This window comes from Sorex araneus, chromosome 4 (assembly GCF_027595985.1).
Source record: "Sorex araneus isolate mSorAra2 chromosome 4, mSorAra2.pri, whole genome shotgun sequence".
In the NCBI taxonomy this organism is placed as follows: domain Eukaryota; kingdom Metazoa; phylum Chordata; class Mammalia; order Eulipotyphla; family Soricidae; genus Sorex; species Sorex araneus.
Genome location: NC_073305.1, coordinates 193,144,322 through 193,162,179, shown reverse-complemented (window position 1 = coordinate 193,162,179; position 17,858 = coordinate 193,144,322). Strand labels below are relative to the sequence as shown.

The window sequence follows — 17,858 nt, the reverse complement described above, 5'->3', positions numbered from 1 at the left end:
CCAGGAGCTGCAGCCCTGAGGGACCCCACCCTGCTGGCCGGCTCCACAGGTGCAGCCACACTGCTGCATGCTAAGCCCGCCCCGCCCCCCCCCTAAGTACGCCAAGTAGGTTAGGAAGATGCCTCCCCTTGCAGCACCACCCTCCCCCAGCCCCCAACCTGACCCTTGCACCTTCCAACCCTGCACGGAGGGAGGACAGGGTCGAGGTAAGCATCAGCTCTGCACCCCCACCCACCGTCCCAGAGACACGGGGGCAGCAGCCTGGGGTGACAGAGTTTATTGGTTGGTGCTTTTCCAGTCTGAAGCTAAGATCATGGGCGCGAAGTTATACAAATGACACAAAAATAGACCAAGACATCCAGAGTGAGACGCATGGAGATGCGGCGGGGGGAGGGGTGGGGGGAGCCGGCGGGGCACCCCGCCAAGACCCCGGGGGTCCTGTGGGAGGAGCACCTGAGGGGGTGAGGAGCCTAGCACCGGGCGGGCAGGGAGAGCCGGGGGGTGGCGGCTGGTTCCAGACTTAAAGACGCCCTGCTGCGCCTCCACCGACAGGGCAGGGGTTCCCGGGAGATGCATCCAGAAACGCCCCCACTTAGCACCCCTTGAAGACCACTCGCAACCAAGGCCAGGCAAGCCTGGCAGCCACAAGGCGTTAACGAAAATACTGATTTGGTCATTTTTCGGCTTCCAGTTTGGCCAGGGAGAAACGAGACAGGACAGGGAGCAGGTGGGCCCCTCCGTGCAAAGGGGGCCCAAGGGTCTTCCTCCTGCTGGTAGGCCACAGGCCTGGGGTAAGGGGGGCGAGGAGGGCCTGGGCAGTGGGAGGAGGCGGTTGGAGGGTGGGTGGTTCCAGTCGTGCCCCCTCCCGGCCCCTTCTCTCGGCCCCGCAGGGGGAGTAAGGCTCAGAGTCGTCTGAGGTCAGAAAGAGGAGGCAGGGGACCCGCACGGGGGATGGGGCGAGGGGACCCCCCCATGGGCTTTCCAGTTTGCGAGGCCCGGGCACCCCCGAAGGGTCCCCGGGAGGAGCAGGCGGGGGAGGGGCTAGTACTCCCACAGCGTGGCGGGCTCGATGGTGTCGGCGCAGGCCTTGAGGACCCCAGCGTGGTCCCCCTTCAGGTATCGGCCCCCCACCTTGATGGCCACTTTGTTGTAGTCGCGGAACTCCAGGAAGAAATCCACAGGCGTGTCACTGCTGCTGGTCACCGAGCCTTCATCACCCACCATCCAGTACTTGCCCGTGGAGTCTGGGGGCAGAGACACTGTCAGCCGCCTGGCACCCGGCACCCCCACCCTTTCCACCCGCCGCAGCCCCCCAGGCCCCAGCCCAGGCCCTGCCTTTGATGTGGTAGGCGCCGTCGCTGAACTCCAGCTGGAAGACATCGTAGCTGGAGCGGTTGGCATCCAGGGTGCCCGTCACCTTGCGGCAGCCGATGAAGCCGTGCTCGCCGCGGAGCACGATGATGGGCCGGTTGATGAGCTTCATGAGGAAGAGCTCCGAGTCCCCTGTGCGGGCGGAGGGTGAGCGCGGGGCGGGGCAGGGAAGGGGGCCGGGGTGAGCGGTTTGGGGAGACGCCCGTGACCACAGGTGCGCAGACCCTCTGGGGAACTGGGGTGCCCCCACCCTGGCAGCTACCTGCTGTCTCCACAGAGGCGGCCAGCTGCCCGTTCTTCTTGGCTGTCACAAACTTGCCGTTGGCCCCGCGCAGGGTGACCCGCCGGTCACGCCACTCGATGTCGAAGAAGCAGTTGGCGTTCCTGCGGGGGGTGCGGGGTGAGCAGGGGCTCGGGCTGTGGGCAGCATGGCGGGGTGGGGGGGGCGGGGCACTCACTTGGTGGAGGCGGTGCACTGCACACCCCCGCTGGCCGTCAGGGTCCAGTACTTGCCCGTGTGGGTGCGGAAGGCCCCCTTCTGGGTGTCGCGGTCGATCTCCAGCTGGAAGGTCTCCTGGTCCGTCTCCTCGTCCTGATTGGCTGACAGGTCCATTCCTGCGGGGAGACTCCAGCTAAAGGGGGCCCCGAGCCCCTCCCCCGCCTCCCCTCCTCGGGGCTGTGGATCCTTCAGACACCAGCCAGGCAGCCCAGAGCACCAGATGGAGCCTCGGCGGGCGCGTGGGCTCGAGGCACCAGCTCCTCTCACAGAACCCCCCACGGAAGGGGCGCAGCACCCCGCTGGGCGCCACGCAGCAGGGACCACTGCAGGCCCTCCTGGGCCGGGGCTATTGTGGGGGATCTTGGCTCAGGGCTCAGCGAGGGTCCTAGCCCGCACAAAGCCCCAGGGACTGAGGAACCCAGTAAAGGGGCAGTGTGCATGCGCAAGCCCTGCCCACTCCCCTCGGACCTGCCCCCCCACACCCCGGTCAACCAGGGGGCATCCCAGAGAGCCACAACTGGCACAGCCTCGCAGGCCGGCCTTGCGGGGCCCTGAGGGTCTGAGCCTCTGGGCCCCCAAGTCCTGCAGCACCAGCCCGGCTGTGAGAACAAAGGCAGGAAGTGGCGGCTCCAGCCCCCTCCAGGGAAGAGCCCTACTGGGTCCCACAGCAAGGAGGACCCACCTGAGAGAACAAAGAGGGGCTAAGCAGGGCCCTCCCCCAGCTGGTGCAAAGGGCATCTGGGAGTCTCAGTTTCCCTCTTTCCCTCCCTCCAGGCTCTAACTACAGCCTCGTCGCTATGGGAACGGGTTCTTCTTTTCATCAGCCCCAGCAAGAAAACCTGAGTCACAGGCCTCCTTGGGCCTGGAGGCAGGCGGCAGCGGAGGCTCGGGGCCACCCAGGGAAACATCTGCCCTGAGAGCCCTGGGGAGACCCTGGGGTCCCCACCCTGCCTCTAGCAGGCAGCTGTTCTCTAGCCTGCTGCCTGTCACAGGGGTCCCCTCCCCCACTACACACACACACACAAACATGTGCACACACGCATGTGTTCCCCACCCCCTTCAGGGCCTGAAATGCCTCTCTGAGAGAACTCCTACACATCCTGCAAAGCCCTGCTTGGCCAGTCCACTTTGCCTATGAGTATACAGTCCCCTGGGCACACTGGCCAGACTCAGGCAGGAATGATGATGAGGCAGCCCCCAGGCCCACTCCCCAAAACAGACGGCAGCAGCGTGGTCCAGCTAGGGAAACCAAGGCTGGGACACAGGCGGCCGCAGCAGCAGATCCTCCAGCCCTCCGGCTCCGGAGCCCCTGACCTGCACAGGCTTGAGGATGACTCACATCCCATTGCTCCCAGCTAAGCCCTGCTCCTCCTCCTCCTTCCTGGCTCAAGGTTCCAACACGTGTCGGAAGTGCAGCCTCCGGTGCCACACGGGCCTGGAAAAATGGCCCCCGCAATCACATCCCCCAGCCCGCCCACCACAGTCTCAGTGACCATCAGGACCTGAGGAAGCCCCCCCGCATCCCCCCCCCTGCAGCCCTTTAAATCATCATGGACCAGACAACAGCCGGCCTGGTCCATCACCAGCCTGCGGCACGCCGTGAGCAGTGCTGGAGAGGAGCGGGTCTCTGCCCAGCCCAGTGGATGTATGCCAGTGAGCCACTCCCATCCGTTTAGCTTCACTTCCTGCCCCAGGGCCTTTGCACAGATGGGCTCTGCAGGCAGAACTCACCAGGTACCGCCACCTCCCCTTCACCATGGCCCCTGATGGGTCCTCCATGGAAAGTGCCATCCCCTTGACCCTGAGGAGCTGCCTGCGCAGGTCCCCAGGCCTTTGCCTGACATCTCTGGGATGTGGATCCCATCCCAACCTAACCAGAAGCCCCAAGGACTGGGACATTCACCATCTGTCCTGCATGTCTCCTGGGCGGGGCCCACAATCCGATGCCAGCTGGAGAAACGTGCCCCACCCAGTACTGGAAGAGAAGGAAAACGGGGGCTTCCCGTGCCCCAGAGGCTGAGAGACATGAGGGAGGCATGAGGGAGGCATGAGGGTCCTGATAAAGCCTCCTCGGAACTCAACAGACCCAGTTCTGCGTGACCCCGGGCTGGCCTTGCTGGACCTGCATCCCCCCTCCACCGCCGCTCCCGGAACCAGTCGCCTATAGAGGCGGAGGGGGGGGTCCCACCTCCCCCACGAGCCCACAGGAAGCGGGGGCGCCAGGAGGAAGAGGATCCGTCTGGGGGCTCTCGGGAGGGAAGCGGGGGGCTGACTGCCGCGGCGCAGGCCGGGAGGAGGCGGGTGGGAACGGGTCGCGCGGGTCTGAAGCCAACTGTTCCAGGCGGGGGCACGCGAGGGGTGGGGGGCTCCCTCGAGGGTCTCCCGTGCCAGGGCCGCCCTCCACGCCGCGGAGACGAGCGGGGCGCGGGGGCGCAGGGCGGGGTGCCCGGCGGGGCGCCAGGGGCGCGAGCGTGGAAGCCTCTTCCCAGGGGCGCGGGGGTCCTGGCGGGGGGCCCCCGCCCCCTCCCCCGCGCCGCCGCATCTGGTTTCCCCATCTGCAGGGCCCGAGCAGGACAAAGGGGCCGGAGGGAGGGCTCTGCCGAGGGGCCCGCCCCCCGCTCACAAAGGCCGCGGCCTCCGGCGCGGGGCAGGCGCCGGGGTGGGGGCGGGGAGACGCGGAGCGCCCCCCGCCCGGGGGCCGGCAGGAAAGGCGGTGGGGGCGGGGCTCTGGGCGCGCACCCCGAGCCGCCCCAGGGTGCCCGGCTCCTCCCGCGGGGTGACGGGCTCCCCTCCCCCAGGGCCGCGCGCACGGGGCCGGCCCGAAGGCGGGCGCTGGCACCCGGGGGGCCCCGAGGCCCGCGCGGCGCCCACTCACCCTGGCGCGTGGACACGTTCCTCTCGTTGGCCGCCTGCAGCACGACCTGCGCGCAGCTCTGCTCCAGCGCGAAGAGCTCGTCCTTGCCCACCTTGGTGGCCTTGCCCGCCTTGAGCGTGCCGCTGGGCCCCGACGGCGCCAGGTAGCGGCCGTCGCAGTCGCGGAAGGCCACCTTCCCCGAGCGGAACTCGAGCGTGTAGCCCGTGGCGGGCTCGGGGCGCGCCACCAGGCGGCCGTCGTGGCGCAGGAGGCGGTGGTCGGCCGTCCGCACGCTGTAGCGCTGGTCCTGGAAGGCCAGCGTGATGAGCGAGTCGACGCCCCACGGCACGTCGCGGTCCACGGCGATCTCGTCGGCCGGCGGCGCGCTCAGGTGCGCGTAGCGCTTGCGGGTGACGCTATAGATGTTGACCTGCGGGTGCATGGCGATGTGCACGCTCCACTTCTCGGCGGGCGACACGCTCTGCGCGAAGCACGACAGGCGGTCCTCCGTGCCGCCGAAGAAGCGCCGGTGCGCCTCGGACTGCAGCGACCAGCGGCCGTCGTCGTGCGCCACGATGAGGAAGCGGCAGTCGGCGGCCGGCGCCTCGCGCTCGCAGCTCACGTTGCCGTCCTTGTCGGCCGCCAGGTAGCGGCCCAGGTGGCTGCGCAGGCACACGGCCGCGCTGCCCGCCTCGTCGGGCGGCTGCTCCAGCGTCCAGATCTGCTTCTTCTTCAGGCTGCTGGCCGACGCGTTCACCTTGAAGCCGAAGGCCTCGGCCGTCAGGTACTTGTTGCCGCAGTTGATGAGGCCGAACTGGATCTGCACGGCCGCGGCCGCGCCGTTGGCGCTCATGGTGCCGCTTTGTTCGCGCGCGGCCCGCGCACCCTCCTGCGCCCGCCACAAAGCCGGCCCCGCCGCCCCGGCCCCTTTAGCGGCGCCTGACGTCAGCGCCCCGCCCCCGGCCCGCCCCGCGCCGCGCCCGCCGCCGCCGCGACCCCCCGCGCCGCGCCCGCCGGGACGCCCCCCGGGGCCTGCCGGGAGGAGGCGGTCGCGGCCCACGCCCGCCCCCGCCCCGTCCCCCGCCTGCTAGCCGGGCCGCCGGGCGCCACGTGTCCATTGTGGGTGACAGAAGCCGCAGGTCCGGGTCTGGGAACGGCGGGGTGGGGGCGGCGGGATCCGGTGCCTTCGGCTGCGGCAGTGGGGGTGGGGCGGGCGGCGGTGACCACCTCCCGGTCCGCAGTGGGGATGGGGCGGGTGGCGGCGACCACCTCCCGGTCCGCAGTGGGGGCGTGCAGCAGTGACCCCCACCCTCCCGGCCCGCGGTGAGGGGCTGGCAGCAGCAGTTACACCCTCCCCCCAACCCACCCCTTCTGCAGTGGGGGTGTGCAGCAGTGGACCCCCACCGTCCTGGCCCGGGATGGGGGGGCCGGCAGCAGCAGTGACACACCCCCCCACCCAAGTCCCTGATTACTGCAGCAGCAATCCCTCCACCACCCCCACCCCCCCCCAGCCGAGTCCGCAATGGGGGCGCGCTGGCTTCTGGGACCCCCTCCGCGTCCGCAGTCGGGGCGGGGTCAGCCTTTGGCGCATCCGTCCGGCCCCTCCCGGGCATCGCCCCTCTCAGGGCTGAGCCTGCTCTGCGGTTTCCAGGCCCTGCTTCTGTCCCCCTGCCCACACGTGCCTTTTCCAGCCTCCAAGAAGCCCTTCTTCCCTGGCACATTCCCTGCGTGCCGGGCACCCCGGGAATGCCCACGTACCCTCAGGCGCCAGGGGCAGTGTCCCCAGAAACCTGCCCTCAGAGAGGATCTTCTGTGGGAACCTGCGTCTTTTCCCCATGGACTTGCAGGCCCCCTCTGCCTCGCATCGCCCACCACAGGGTGCCCCCCCAATCCCTTCAGGGCTTTCTGATGGACCTCCTGAGCTACGCGCCCTTCAGCAACAACCTGGCGGGGCCTCAGTTTCCCCTGCTGTGTCAGACATCAGGGCCCACCTCAGAGTGCCCCCTCAGAGGGGCCAAAAGGCCAGGCTGTGAGGTGCCTGCACGGAGGGCCCCTGCCAGGGTCGGGGCTGGTGACACCACCCCTCCCAGTGGCCCCAAGTCCCCTCTCCTGCAGCTGCACCTGGAGACCAGGCACCTGTTTTCAGTCCGGGGGGCTTGGGGGGCAGTGGGGGGGGGCCTGGCCTGTTGGCTCTGCCTCCCAGAAGGACCATCATCACACACAGTGACCCCGTGGGGCAGGGAGCGGAAGGGGGGCCAGCTGACGGCTGTGATCCTGTGAGTTCCTGGCCATGGGGGCAGCTGTGGACACCAGGCCCCAGCCTGCAGGGGCCCAGGGCTTACTCCCGACTCTATGCTCAGGGAACCATCTACGGTGGCGCGGATCGAACCTGTGTTGCTCGTGCGAGGCTAGCGCCCTCCCCCCCGCTGTACTGTCCCTTTCCTTCCTTTACAGAGACACCCGCTGTGGGCTGAGAGGCCGCAGGGGGGAGGCACTGCCCTCCCCCGCAGCCCCCAACTCAGCAGAGCCGCTGCCCGCCTGGCTGGTGACTCCTGGGAGCCCCAGCCCCCTGTGTCCTCAGCGGGCGGTCACCGTCCCTTCTGTGGGCCTCACCAGGACACAGACACTGAAGCCACACCCCAAGTGCCACGTGAGCTGTGGGAGGAGGACACGGCTGTCCCGCCTGCAGGGAGAGGCCCCAGGCCCTGCGGGACGCCTGAGGACACGGGGCTGTGGGGACTCGGTACTGGGCCCAGGGGCGGGGTCCCCACAGCCCTGCACGGGCACAGGCCTCCCTAAGCAAAGCCCCAAAGGGACCCCTGGAAGCACAGAGGTCCCGGGGCCTGGACATGGCTCGCGCTGCTCACACAGCATTCTTCTGCCTCAGTTGCCACCCCCCACACCCGGCAGGACAAGCAGGCCAGGCCTCCCTGAGACTGAGGGAGGCAGACTGTGGCGCATACCAGCCTCGGGCCACAAGAAAAGGCCTTAAACATCCTCTGAGTTCCCACCTCATGCCATCCCCAGAACCGCATGGTCCCCTGAGCACCATAAGGAGTGACCCCTGAGCCTCTGGGGAAACTTCCAGAGAGGAGTGGAGACTTGGCCTGCAGGAGCCTCAGTTCAGTCCCCGCTCCCCAGGCCTGCAGGGTCACCTCTGAGCAGAGCGAGAAATAGCCCTTGAGCACTGCCTGCTGTGGCCCTGAAATCCAAAATAGTAAGAGATAAGTTATTGATAATTGATGAATTAGGACCAGCAAGTGCAGCGGGTAAGGTGGCACTGTGTGGGGGACTGATGAATGGATGACAGGTAAAGAGACGGATACAGGGCGATGCTGTGGGACCGGTAGCCAGGTGAGTGGCGGGTCAACGCACAGAAGGACAGGGAGATGGTGAGCCATTGGGCAGAGGATGGGCGGGTGGATGGATGGGTGGGAGGGTGAGTGGATGGATGGATAGATGGGTGGGTGAGTGGATGGGCGGATGGATGGAAGGGTGGGTGGTGGGTGGATGGATGAGTGGGTGGGTGGCTGGATAGATGGACGGGTAGGTGGATGATGGGTGGGTGAGTGGGTGGATGGGTGGGAGAGTGGGTGGGTGGATGAGTGGATGGATGGGTGAATGGGTGGGTGGATGGGTGGGTAGATGGGTGGATGGGTGGGTAGATGGGTGGATGGGTGGGTAGATGGGTGGATGGGTGGGTAGATGGATGGTTAGATGGGAGGGTGGGTGTGGATGGGAAGGTGGGTGGGTGGATGAGTGGGTGGGTGGCTGAATAGATGGATGGGTAGGTGGATGATGGGTGGGTGGATGGATGAGTGGGTGGGTGGGTGGATGAGTGGATAGGTGGATGATGGATGGATGAGTGGGTGGGTGGGTGGGTGGGTGGGTAGGGGATGAGTGTGGGTGGTGGGTGGATGAGTAGGTGGGTGGGTGGGTGGATGGATGGAAGAATGGGTAGGTGGATGATGGATGGGTGGGTGAGTGGGTGGGTGGGAGGGTAGGTGGATGCATGGTGGGTGGGTGAGTGGGTGGGTGGGAGGGTAGGTGGATGCATGGTGGGTGGGCGGTGGGTGGATACATAGGCGTATGGATAGATGGGTGGTGGATGGATGGAAGGGCCAGTGGGGGGTGGAGGGTAGAGACTGATGAATGAATCATGGACGGGGAGTGTGAGGCTGAGTAGACGGGTGACAGCTGAATGATAACTTCATGGCTTCATAGGCCTGTGGGCGGAGGCTGGTGGAGGCTGTGCCTTCAGGAGGGGTAGACGGGAGGACTGGGCAGGTGCCTCTACCCGATCCACAGGTTCCTGCTGAGACTGGGTTCTCCTTTCCATTCCCAGGGGCCTCGGTTCCTCGGTGACTCCCCCACGAGCTCCCCCCTCCCAGGGCCGCCTCAGATGCAGCCATCCAGTCCCTCCCACTGTGCACCCGGCTGTCCGGGTCCGTGACCAGCCCCTGCTGCACCCCCACCCCTAGGCACAGTAGCGCTTCTGGGATTGGTCTGTCCTCAGCCCTTCTCAGAGCTGGTGCAGAAACAGCCCCGGGCGCAGGGGGAGCGCTGGGGCGGGAGGTGGGCGGGTGGGATTTCTTTCTTTTTCCCTTGCAGAGTCTTTCAAGTGGCGCCCAGCCACCCTCTCCCCGCACAATTCTCAGCCAGCCACTGGGTGTCTGCTCCAAGTCAGGGCTTGGAAGGTGCCATGTTGCTCTGGAATGTGTTGTCAGCCAGTCCCCCCCCCCCAGCCTCAGTTTCCCCAGCTGAAAGGGAGGCCAGGATCAGGGCCAAGAGCTCCTCTGCGCCCAGATGTGGTGTCCGGCCCCTCCGACTGCAGCCCAGCGCCTGTGAATGCAGCTTTGTTCTACACCTCCCCCAGCCCCGATGCAGCCTCAGGCCTGGAGACTGCCTGGTACGGGCCTGCCCGGGATGCCTCTTGGAAGGAAGAGCACATTCAGACAGGGGGTCCCGAGACAGCTGGACAGTTCAGGGCTGCAGGCCATGTCCCAACAGGGAGGGTGAGGCAAGGCTGGCACCCCAACTCCATGTTCCCTTTCTTAATAGCAAACTCCAAAACGAGCAGCTTAGGTCTACCCCTAGACTTGGGGACCAAAGTCTCCTGCTCCAGGACTGACTGGAGCAAGGCTTCAGCTTCTACAGTGTGCACAAGATCACGCACCCAAAACACAAACACATGCACACATGTGTACATATGCACATGCATGCACATGCACACATGTGTACATATGCACATGCATGCACAGGCATGTACACATGCACACGTGTGTGCATACACATGTGTGCATAGACATGTACAGGTGTACACAGTGCATGTGTACACACGTGCACAGGTATACACAGTATTCATATGCACACATGTACAGGCGTGCACACGGTATGCATGTGCACACACATGTGCATGCATACACACATGCATGTGTACACCTGCACACATGCATGTGTACACCTGCACACATGCATGTGTACACCTGCACACATGCACATACACAGCCCGCCAGCCCCTCTCCACGAGAGGGCCCATGAACCAAGGGCCGCTGCTTTTTGCTTGCTGGTTTGCTCATCACCAACCAAGTGTCCTTTGGTGCTGAGCAGACACAGGAAGGGGAGGAGAGAGTCTCCCAGGAGGGGTGGGGGAAGGGCCAGAGGAGGCCAAACCCTTTATCTACCCCTTTCCCTTAAAGCTTTCCCAGGGGGAGGGGCGAGGACAGGCGTGTCCCCAGAATCCTTAACTCCAGTGGTGGTGTGCTGCAAAGCCCTCTGCAATTCCTGAAAATCACACAGAGGAATTGCGCAGGCGGCCAGGAGATTCTGGCCTGGTTTGCAGGGCTGCACGTGAGATTTGCAGAACCCGTTGTGTGATTCCCGGCAGAGCGGCTCCACCAGGGCCAGAGAAACAGCCCCACAGACAGCGCAGACTTCAGCTAGAGGGGAACCAGGTCTGACCTCTAGACCACATGGAGTAGATCCCTGCGCACCACCACCAAACGTGCGTCCCCTAAAATCCTCCCCCCTGGGGCTGGAGCAATAGCACAGCGGGTAGGGCGTAGGGCGTTTGCCTTGCATACGGCCAACCTGGGTTTGATTTCCAGCATCCCATATGATCCCCTGAGCACCGCCAGGAGTAATTCCTGAGTGCAGAGCCAGGAATAACCTCTGTGCATCGCCAGGTGTGACCCAAAAAGAAAAAAAAATCCTCCCCCCAGCCCAAACTGTAAACACACGATGGTAGGAACCAAACATTGTAGGTAGCCTGCTGTAGGTCCAGGGTTAGCCCGCTCTGGGCAGAAGAACCAGGAGGGCCTCCAGGAGGAGGTGATGTCAACCAGGTGTGAGGAGCTCTGCAGAGGGAAGCAGGGCTTGCTGGGCGCTCAGGGTCTGTCCTGGGAAAGGCTTCCCTCCCTCCTCTGAGGGAGGCCGGCCCCACAGGGGCACCCCACTGGCGGTCAGCCCAGTGGCAGATGCGGGTCCAGCCCAGGCGTGAGCACGCCTCGCTGAGTGGGCGGTGGCAGCAGGTGCTGGCACGAGCCCTGCTAATTAAGAGGGCATTAGTACCCTGGGCAGCGCCCGCTCCTGCCAGCTTAGGCTTGCCAGGCTGGGCTGTGACTGCCAGGCCCGGCTCCCCACCCTCCCGGCCTTTGGGGTTCTCTCCCCACGGCCAGGGCAGGCCCAGCCCCACGAAAGCCCCTCTGCAGACCCCCAGTCCTTCCTGAGGCTTGCCCTGACTCCAGCCCCAAGCAGCCCCGAGGCTCTCAGCGGCCTTCCCAGGACACTTGGAATATCCCTGCGGAGAGGGCCCTCCGCTCCCGGACAGCTGGCAGGCCCCTCACAGACCCCTGGGCGGGGCACAGGCAGAGCCCTTGGGGGTCTCCCTCAAGTGTGGCCAGAGGCCAGAGTGTGAGGATGGACACTGGGGACTCCGCAATCCCTGGAGCCCCAAACTCTTCCCCCACTGTGGCTTTGTCCTGGAGACAGCTGGAGGTCCTGTCTGCTGGGAAGCCCCCTCCAGGCCTGTAGAAACATCCCCTTTGAGGAAACTCAACTGGCGAAGCCACGAGATAAGGCGAGAAAAGAGAAGCCTAGGAGGGGAGTTCCAAACTTGGGAGATTCTGGTAACAAAATCCAGGCTCCTGGAAAAGGAGCCTGGGACTCCCCATCCTCACTCGCCTGCCTTGGGGCCTCAGCTCTGCCCTAAGGCTGAGCCCCTCAGGGTCACAAGGTGGCTGCCAGAGCACCAAAGTCACACCTTCCAATGTTTGACCACTTCTGAGCCCTTTTTCCATATGGTGCTTTGATTTATTTACTTTTTTAACTTTTATTTTTTCTGCTTGTTTGTTATGGGTGACTCCCAGTGGTGCTCAAGGTTTGTTCCCAGCAGTGTTTGGGGACCAAACCCCAGACCCCCACCTGCAATGTATGTGCTACAGGGGCTGGGGAGATAGTACAGTGGGTAGGATGCTTCCCTTGCGCACAGCCAACTCTGGTTCATAGGCCCCAGCATCCTATAGGGTCCCCAGAACACTGCTAGGAGTAATTCCTGAGCACAGAGCCAGGAGTAACCTCTGAGCACTGCCGGGTGTGGCCCTACACCTGCTGCAGCCCTCTGAGCTGTTTCCTAGGCCTGATTTTTGGTTTTATTTTGGAGCCACACCTGGTTGTGCTCAGGGTTTATTCCTGGCTCTGTGCTCAGGGATCAGTCCTGGTGGGCTCAACAGATTGTATTTAGTGCCAGGATCAAAGCTGGGTCAGCTGCATGCCAGGTCGCTTCTCGCCCTGCTGTGCTCTCTCACCCGGGTTCTTCCCAGGCCAAGTTGGAAAATTCCCAGCGGACTCCAGGCGTTTTATAGCCTTTTAATGCCTGCAAGAATGAAAATTGGGGATATTACCAGATTTAAGATTACCTTCACAAGGGTTGGAGCCATAGCACAGCAGGGAGGGCGTTTTCCTTACAGGCGGTCGACCCGGGTTCAATTCCCAGCATCCCACATGGTCCCCCGAGCACCGCCAGGAGTAATTCCTGAGTGCAGAGCCAGGAGTAACCCCTGTGTATCGCTGGGTGTGACCCAAAAAGGAAAAAAAAAAGATTACCTCCACAATCCACCCTTCTGACGAGCCTCCAGAGGCTGGAGGACAGAGGTGGGACTCCAAGTTGTTGGGGTCCTTCCTGTTCTGGGGCAGCCCAGGCCCCCTCCCAAGCTGGAGCCAGATAAGCACCCTGAGTTCCTGGTGCTTGCCCAGTGGGCGGGAGGCAGCAGTCACTGCGCTCGCCTTGCAGACAGGGTCCCCCAAACACTGCCTGGGATAAGCCCTGAGCTCTGCCAGCATAGCCCCAAGATGAAAAAACAGTCTATAAGCGATGTAACTCAGCAGAACAGCACACGATTACAATAGTCAGACCAAAAAAAAAGAAAGTCGGTAAATTTGACCTGCGGAAAAGGCTCAAAGGAGCGTCGGTTTGCCGCAGTCCTTGTTTCTATCCGCCACATCACAGGGTCGCCTGAGAGCTGCAGGGACCAAACACTAAACACACACTTCAAGGCCAGTGGGAGAACAATCGCCTTGTGAGGGTAAACCCTGGGTCTGTGCCCAAGGAGGACCATGCACAGGCACACACACACACACACACACACACACACACACACACTCAAAACACACACTTTTTACATACTCTTACACTTTCTTTTCTCTTTTTTTTTTTTTTTTTTTTTTTTTTTTTGCTTTTTGGGTCACACCTGCTGATGCACGGAGGTTACTCCTGGCTCTGCACTCAGGAATTGCCCCTTGCGGTCCTCAGGGACCATATGGGATGCTGGGAATCGAACCTAGGTTGGCCATGTGCAAGGCAAATGCCCTCCCCACTGTGCTATTTCTCCAGCCCCCACACTCTTACACTTTCTCACTCTCACATGCTCACACTTTCATACTTTTTTTTTTCTTTTTTGGGTGACACTCGGTGATGCACAGGGGTTACTTCTGCCTCATGCACTCAGGAATTACTCCTGGCAGTGCTCAGGGGACCATATGGGATGATGAAAATTGAACCCATGTAGGCCACATGCAAGGCAAACGCCTACCCGCTGTGCTATCGCTCCAGCTCCCACACTCTTACACTTTCTCACTCCCACATGCTCACGCTTTCACACACAATCACACATACACACAATCACACACTCACACAATCATACACATATACACATGCTCACTCATACTTTCACACAATCACTCGCGCACACACAATCACACACTCATCTCTTCACACTCACACACTCAGGCCCCTCCTCAGCCGCCCTGGTGCCGCCCCTCTCACCAACAGGCTTTCCACAGCTGAGGCCTCTCAGGGAGTGGGGAACAGGGAGCCTTCACTTCACCAGAAGCTTCTCCTGCTTCCCACCCCTCACTGTCACTTCTTAGCCACCTTCTGCTTTGTGGCCTCCCAGGAAAGCATCAAAAACAGGAACTTATCAGCGGAGCCCCGTGCCCACGGGGCGGACAAATGAAGGAGTTGGGGGGCTCTGGGGCAGGGGCTGGGCAAGAGGTTCTAAACTTGGGGCCGGAGAGATAGCACAGCGAGGAGGCGTTTGCCTTGCACATAGGCGACCCGGGTTCGATCCTCGGCATCCCATAGGGTCCCCTGAGCACCGCCAGGAATAACTCCTGAGCACAGAGCCCAGAGTCAGCCCTGAGCATCACCAGGTGCGATCCAAAAAGCGATTGCAAACTTCCATCTGGGACCACTCAAGGGCCTGCCAACCGCGGGGCGGGCAGTGGGCGGGGCGGGGCGGGGCGGGGCGGGGCGTGGTCTTTCTGAGGTCCCCTATCCTGGGGGAGCCGGCTCAGGGGAGCTAGTGGCTGTGCAGGTGCAAGGGGCGCATGAGCAGGGACACCCCAGGGCCGCGGGGGTCCATTCCCATGAGGCTGGGGAGGGCACTGAGCAAGTGGGGCCCCACATGGGCCGCTTCGGGTAGAGGCGACCCAGAGTCTCTGCGTCTCCTGAGCAGGAGTTTAGGGGGTGTTCTGGGATGGGTGCTGAGATCTTCCTGTGAGGCAGTCCCCTAAATCCTGAACTGAGGTCCCAGGCTCACTCCATACCTGAAGCCTCGGGATTCCAGTTCCAGAGGCCAAAGTATATTGTTATTGTTATTATTATAACAAAGTATATTGTTACAATCTTTCTTTCCTTCTTTCCTTTCCTTTCCTTTCCTTCTTTCTTTCCTTCTTTCCCTCTTTCTTTCTTTCTTTCTTTCTTTCTTTCTTCCTTTTCTTTTTCTTTTGTTGTTTGGTTTTGGGGGGAGTCACATCATGTGGTGCTCAGGGATTACTCCTGTCTCAGTGCTCAGGGATCACTCCTGGCAGTTGTCAGGGGCCCATATGAAGTGCCAGGGATCAAATTGGAGTTAGTAGAGTCAGATCGATAGCACAGCAGGAAGGACGCTTTCCTTGCAAGCTAGGAGTGACCCTTGAGCGCAGAGCCAGGCATAAATCCTGACCACCACCAGGTGTGGCCCCAACACCAAGCAACAAACAAACAAAAAAAAATGGGTTGTCTGCGAGCGAGGCAAGTGCCCTAACCTCTGCACTGTCTCCCCGCCTGGGCCGGGCCTTTGTCTGCTTCTGCAGGAGGAACTCAGAGGCAGGACCTGTGGCTCTGCTGCCCCTGCTGCTTCTCACAGCACACGGGGCAGCGGTGAGCTGCTCACTGCGGAAGTGCTCTGCTTTGTTCTTCTTTCTTTTTTTGTGTGTGTTTTTTTGTTTTTTTTTTGTTTTTTGGGTCACACCCAGCGATGCTCAGGGGTTACTCCTGGCTTTGCACTCAGGAATTACTCCTGGCGGTGCTGGGGGACCATATGGGATGCCGGGGATCGAACCTGGGTCGGCCGCGTGCAAGGCAAACGCCCTACCCGCTGTGCTATCGCTCCGGCCCCAATGTTCTTCTTTCTTACTTTTATACCGCTTAGTGCTTGAAGCCCATCCTGCTGGAGAACCCCACCTTGCTCTCTCAGGCCCTTTTCTTTTTAAATTTGAAATTTAAATTTTATTTTATTTATTTATTTTTAATTTTTTGCTTTTTTGGGGGGTGCTGGAGCGATAGCTGCTGCCTTACAAGGAGCCGATCTGGGTTCCTCTGCCCCTCTCGAAGAGCCCGACAAACAACCGAGAGTATCTCACCTGCACGGCAGAGCCTGGCAAGCTACCCGTGGCATATTCTATATGCCAAAAACAGTAACAACAAGTCTCACAATGGAGACATTTTTTTTGGGGGGGGGGCTTGGGTCACACCCAGCGATGCACAGAGGTTACTCCTGGCTCTTCACTCAGGAATTACCCCTGGTGGTGCTCAGGGGACCATATGGGATGCTGGGATTAGAACCCGGGTCGGCCGCGTGCAAGGCAAACGCCCTACCCGCTGTGCTATCGCTCCAGCCCCTCACAATGGAGACATTACTGGTGCCCACCTGAGCAAATCGATGAGCAACAGGATGACGGTGACAGTGACAGTGCTTTGTTTTGGGGGGGTCACACCCGGCGATGCTCAGGGGTTACTCCTGGCTCTGCACTCAGGAATTACTTCTGGTGGTGCTCAGGGGACCATATGGGATGCTGGGAATCGAACCCGGGTTGGTCGCGTGCAAGGCAAACACCCTACCTTCTGTGCTATCGCTCCTGCCCCTAAATTTAAATTTTAAATTTCTTTCTAAATTTTATTAAGGAATCTTATCTAGTGCCGTTTTTGTGTCACCATGTGCCAACATTCCTGACCCTTACCTTGCTTAGGTTTTTGAGCCTGGGGCCCTCTGCTGATTCTCACTGATTTTCACCCCTGGAGTGGCAGGTGCTGACTGCCTCAGGGAGAGGCCCTTGAGGATTTGCTCAGGAATGACTCCTGGAGAGTTGGGGGTGGGGAAACGATATGGGATGCTGGGTTGGAACCTGGATGGCCACGTGTACAAGGCAAGCGCCCTTCCCCCTGTACTACTACTTTTTTTTTACTTTTTTTGGAGGGGGCTGCTCAGGGGTTACTCCTGGCGCTGCCCCGAGGACCATATGGGATGCCAGGTTCAAACCCAGGTTGGCTGTGTGCAAGGCAAAAGCCCCACCTGCTGTGCTATCCCTCTGCCCCCCTCCCTTTTTTTTTTTTTTTTTTGGCTTTCCCTGCTGTCCTATTGCTGTGGCCCAGTGCTGGGGGAAGAGGTCGTCACTCGCTTTCTGTTTTTTGGGTCGATGCAGCATGTTCGGGGCCTGCTCCTGGCTGTGCATTCAGGGACCACTCCTGATGGAGCTCCCCCCCTCCCCCCCACACACGAAGTGCCTGGCCATGAATCCTGGTCCGTTGGTTCCCTGTCCTCCGAACTCCTTGGCCCTCACCTACTATTTTAGTTTCTCTCGGGTTGCTTTGTGCTCCTCACGGCCTACTTCTGTGCCCGGGGATCACTCCTGGCAGCGCTTGGGGCCACACGGAGTGCTGGGGATTGAACTCGGGTGGGCCGCCAGCAAGGCAAAACCCAGCCCTCATATTTGCCTTTGAGCTGGGCAGGGAGCGACAGTCTCTTCCCAGCGATGTTCTGCGGGGATCTGACCTAGGCCTCCCGCACGCAAAGCCCGCACCAGGCCGCGCAGGAAGCACCAGCGGCTGCGCCTTCCCTCCCCGTACTTTTTTGCCTGTGGGGGGCCCAAGGCCCACCCCAGGAGCCGGGCAGCCCCGCCCCCCGGCTCCGCTTGGTAGGCGCGTTTGCAGCGCCACCTGGTGGTCACCAGCAGCCACTGCCCCCTGACGCGGCGGAGCTGGTGCTGGAGTCTCCCCAGGGCTCTGGGCAGGGCTCTCCCTTGTAGCTGACTCTCCTCTCTGGTCAGGGACGGCCTCCCCAGGAAGGGACAGTCGCGAGCTGAACCCACAGTGCAGCGGATAGGGCTTTTACGCGACCTACCGGGGTTTGAGCCCCAGCACCACATATGGTCCCCCCGAGCCCCATCAGTATTGATCCCTGAGCAAAGCCAGGGTATGGGCCCTCTGCCCCCCCAAAAATTTTTAAAAGGAGAGTAAGTTGCGGACCAGAAGATAACCAGTTCGCCTGTCACGCGACCAGCCTGGGGTTTGGTCCACTGTACTCCATCTGGTTCTCG

The 17,858-nt window shown here is 61.9% G+C and overlaps 1 protein-coding gene across 1 annotated transcript; it reads right to left on the bottom strand.

Moving 5' to 3' along the window:
* Window positions 1-261: 261 nt before the first annotated feature.
* FSCN1 (fascin actin-bundling protein 1) lies at window positions 262-5,656 on the bottom strand. Its single transcript, XM_004617348.2, has 5 exons — window positions 4,746-5,656; window positions 1,830-1,986; window positions 1,634-1,755; window positions 1,336-1,503; window positions 262-1,244 (listed from the first exon to the last, which is right to left on the bottom strand). The coding sequence occupies exons 1-5, from the start codon at window positions 5,575-5,577 to the stop codon at window positions 1,042-1,044; spliced, it is 1,482 nt and encodes a 493-aa protein (XP_004617405.2). The 5' UTR covers window positions 5,578-5,656; the 3' UTR covers window positions 262-1,041.
* Between the last annotated feature and the right edge of the window lie 12,202 nt (window positions 5,657-17,858).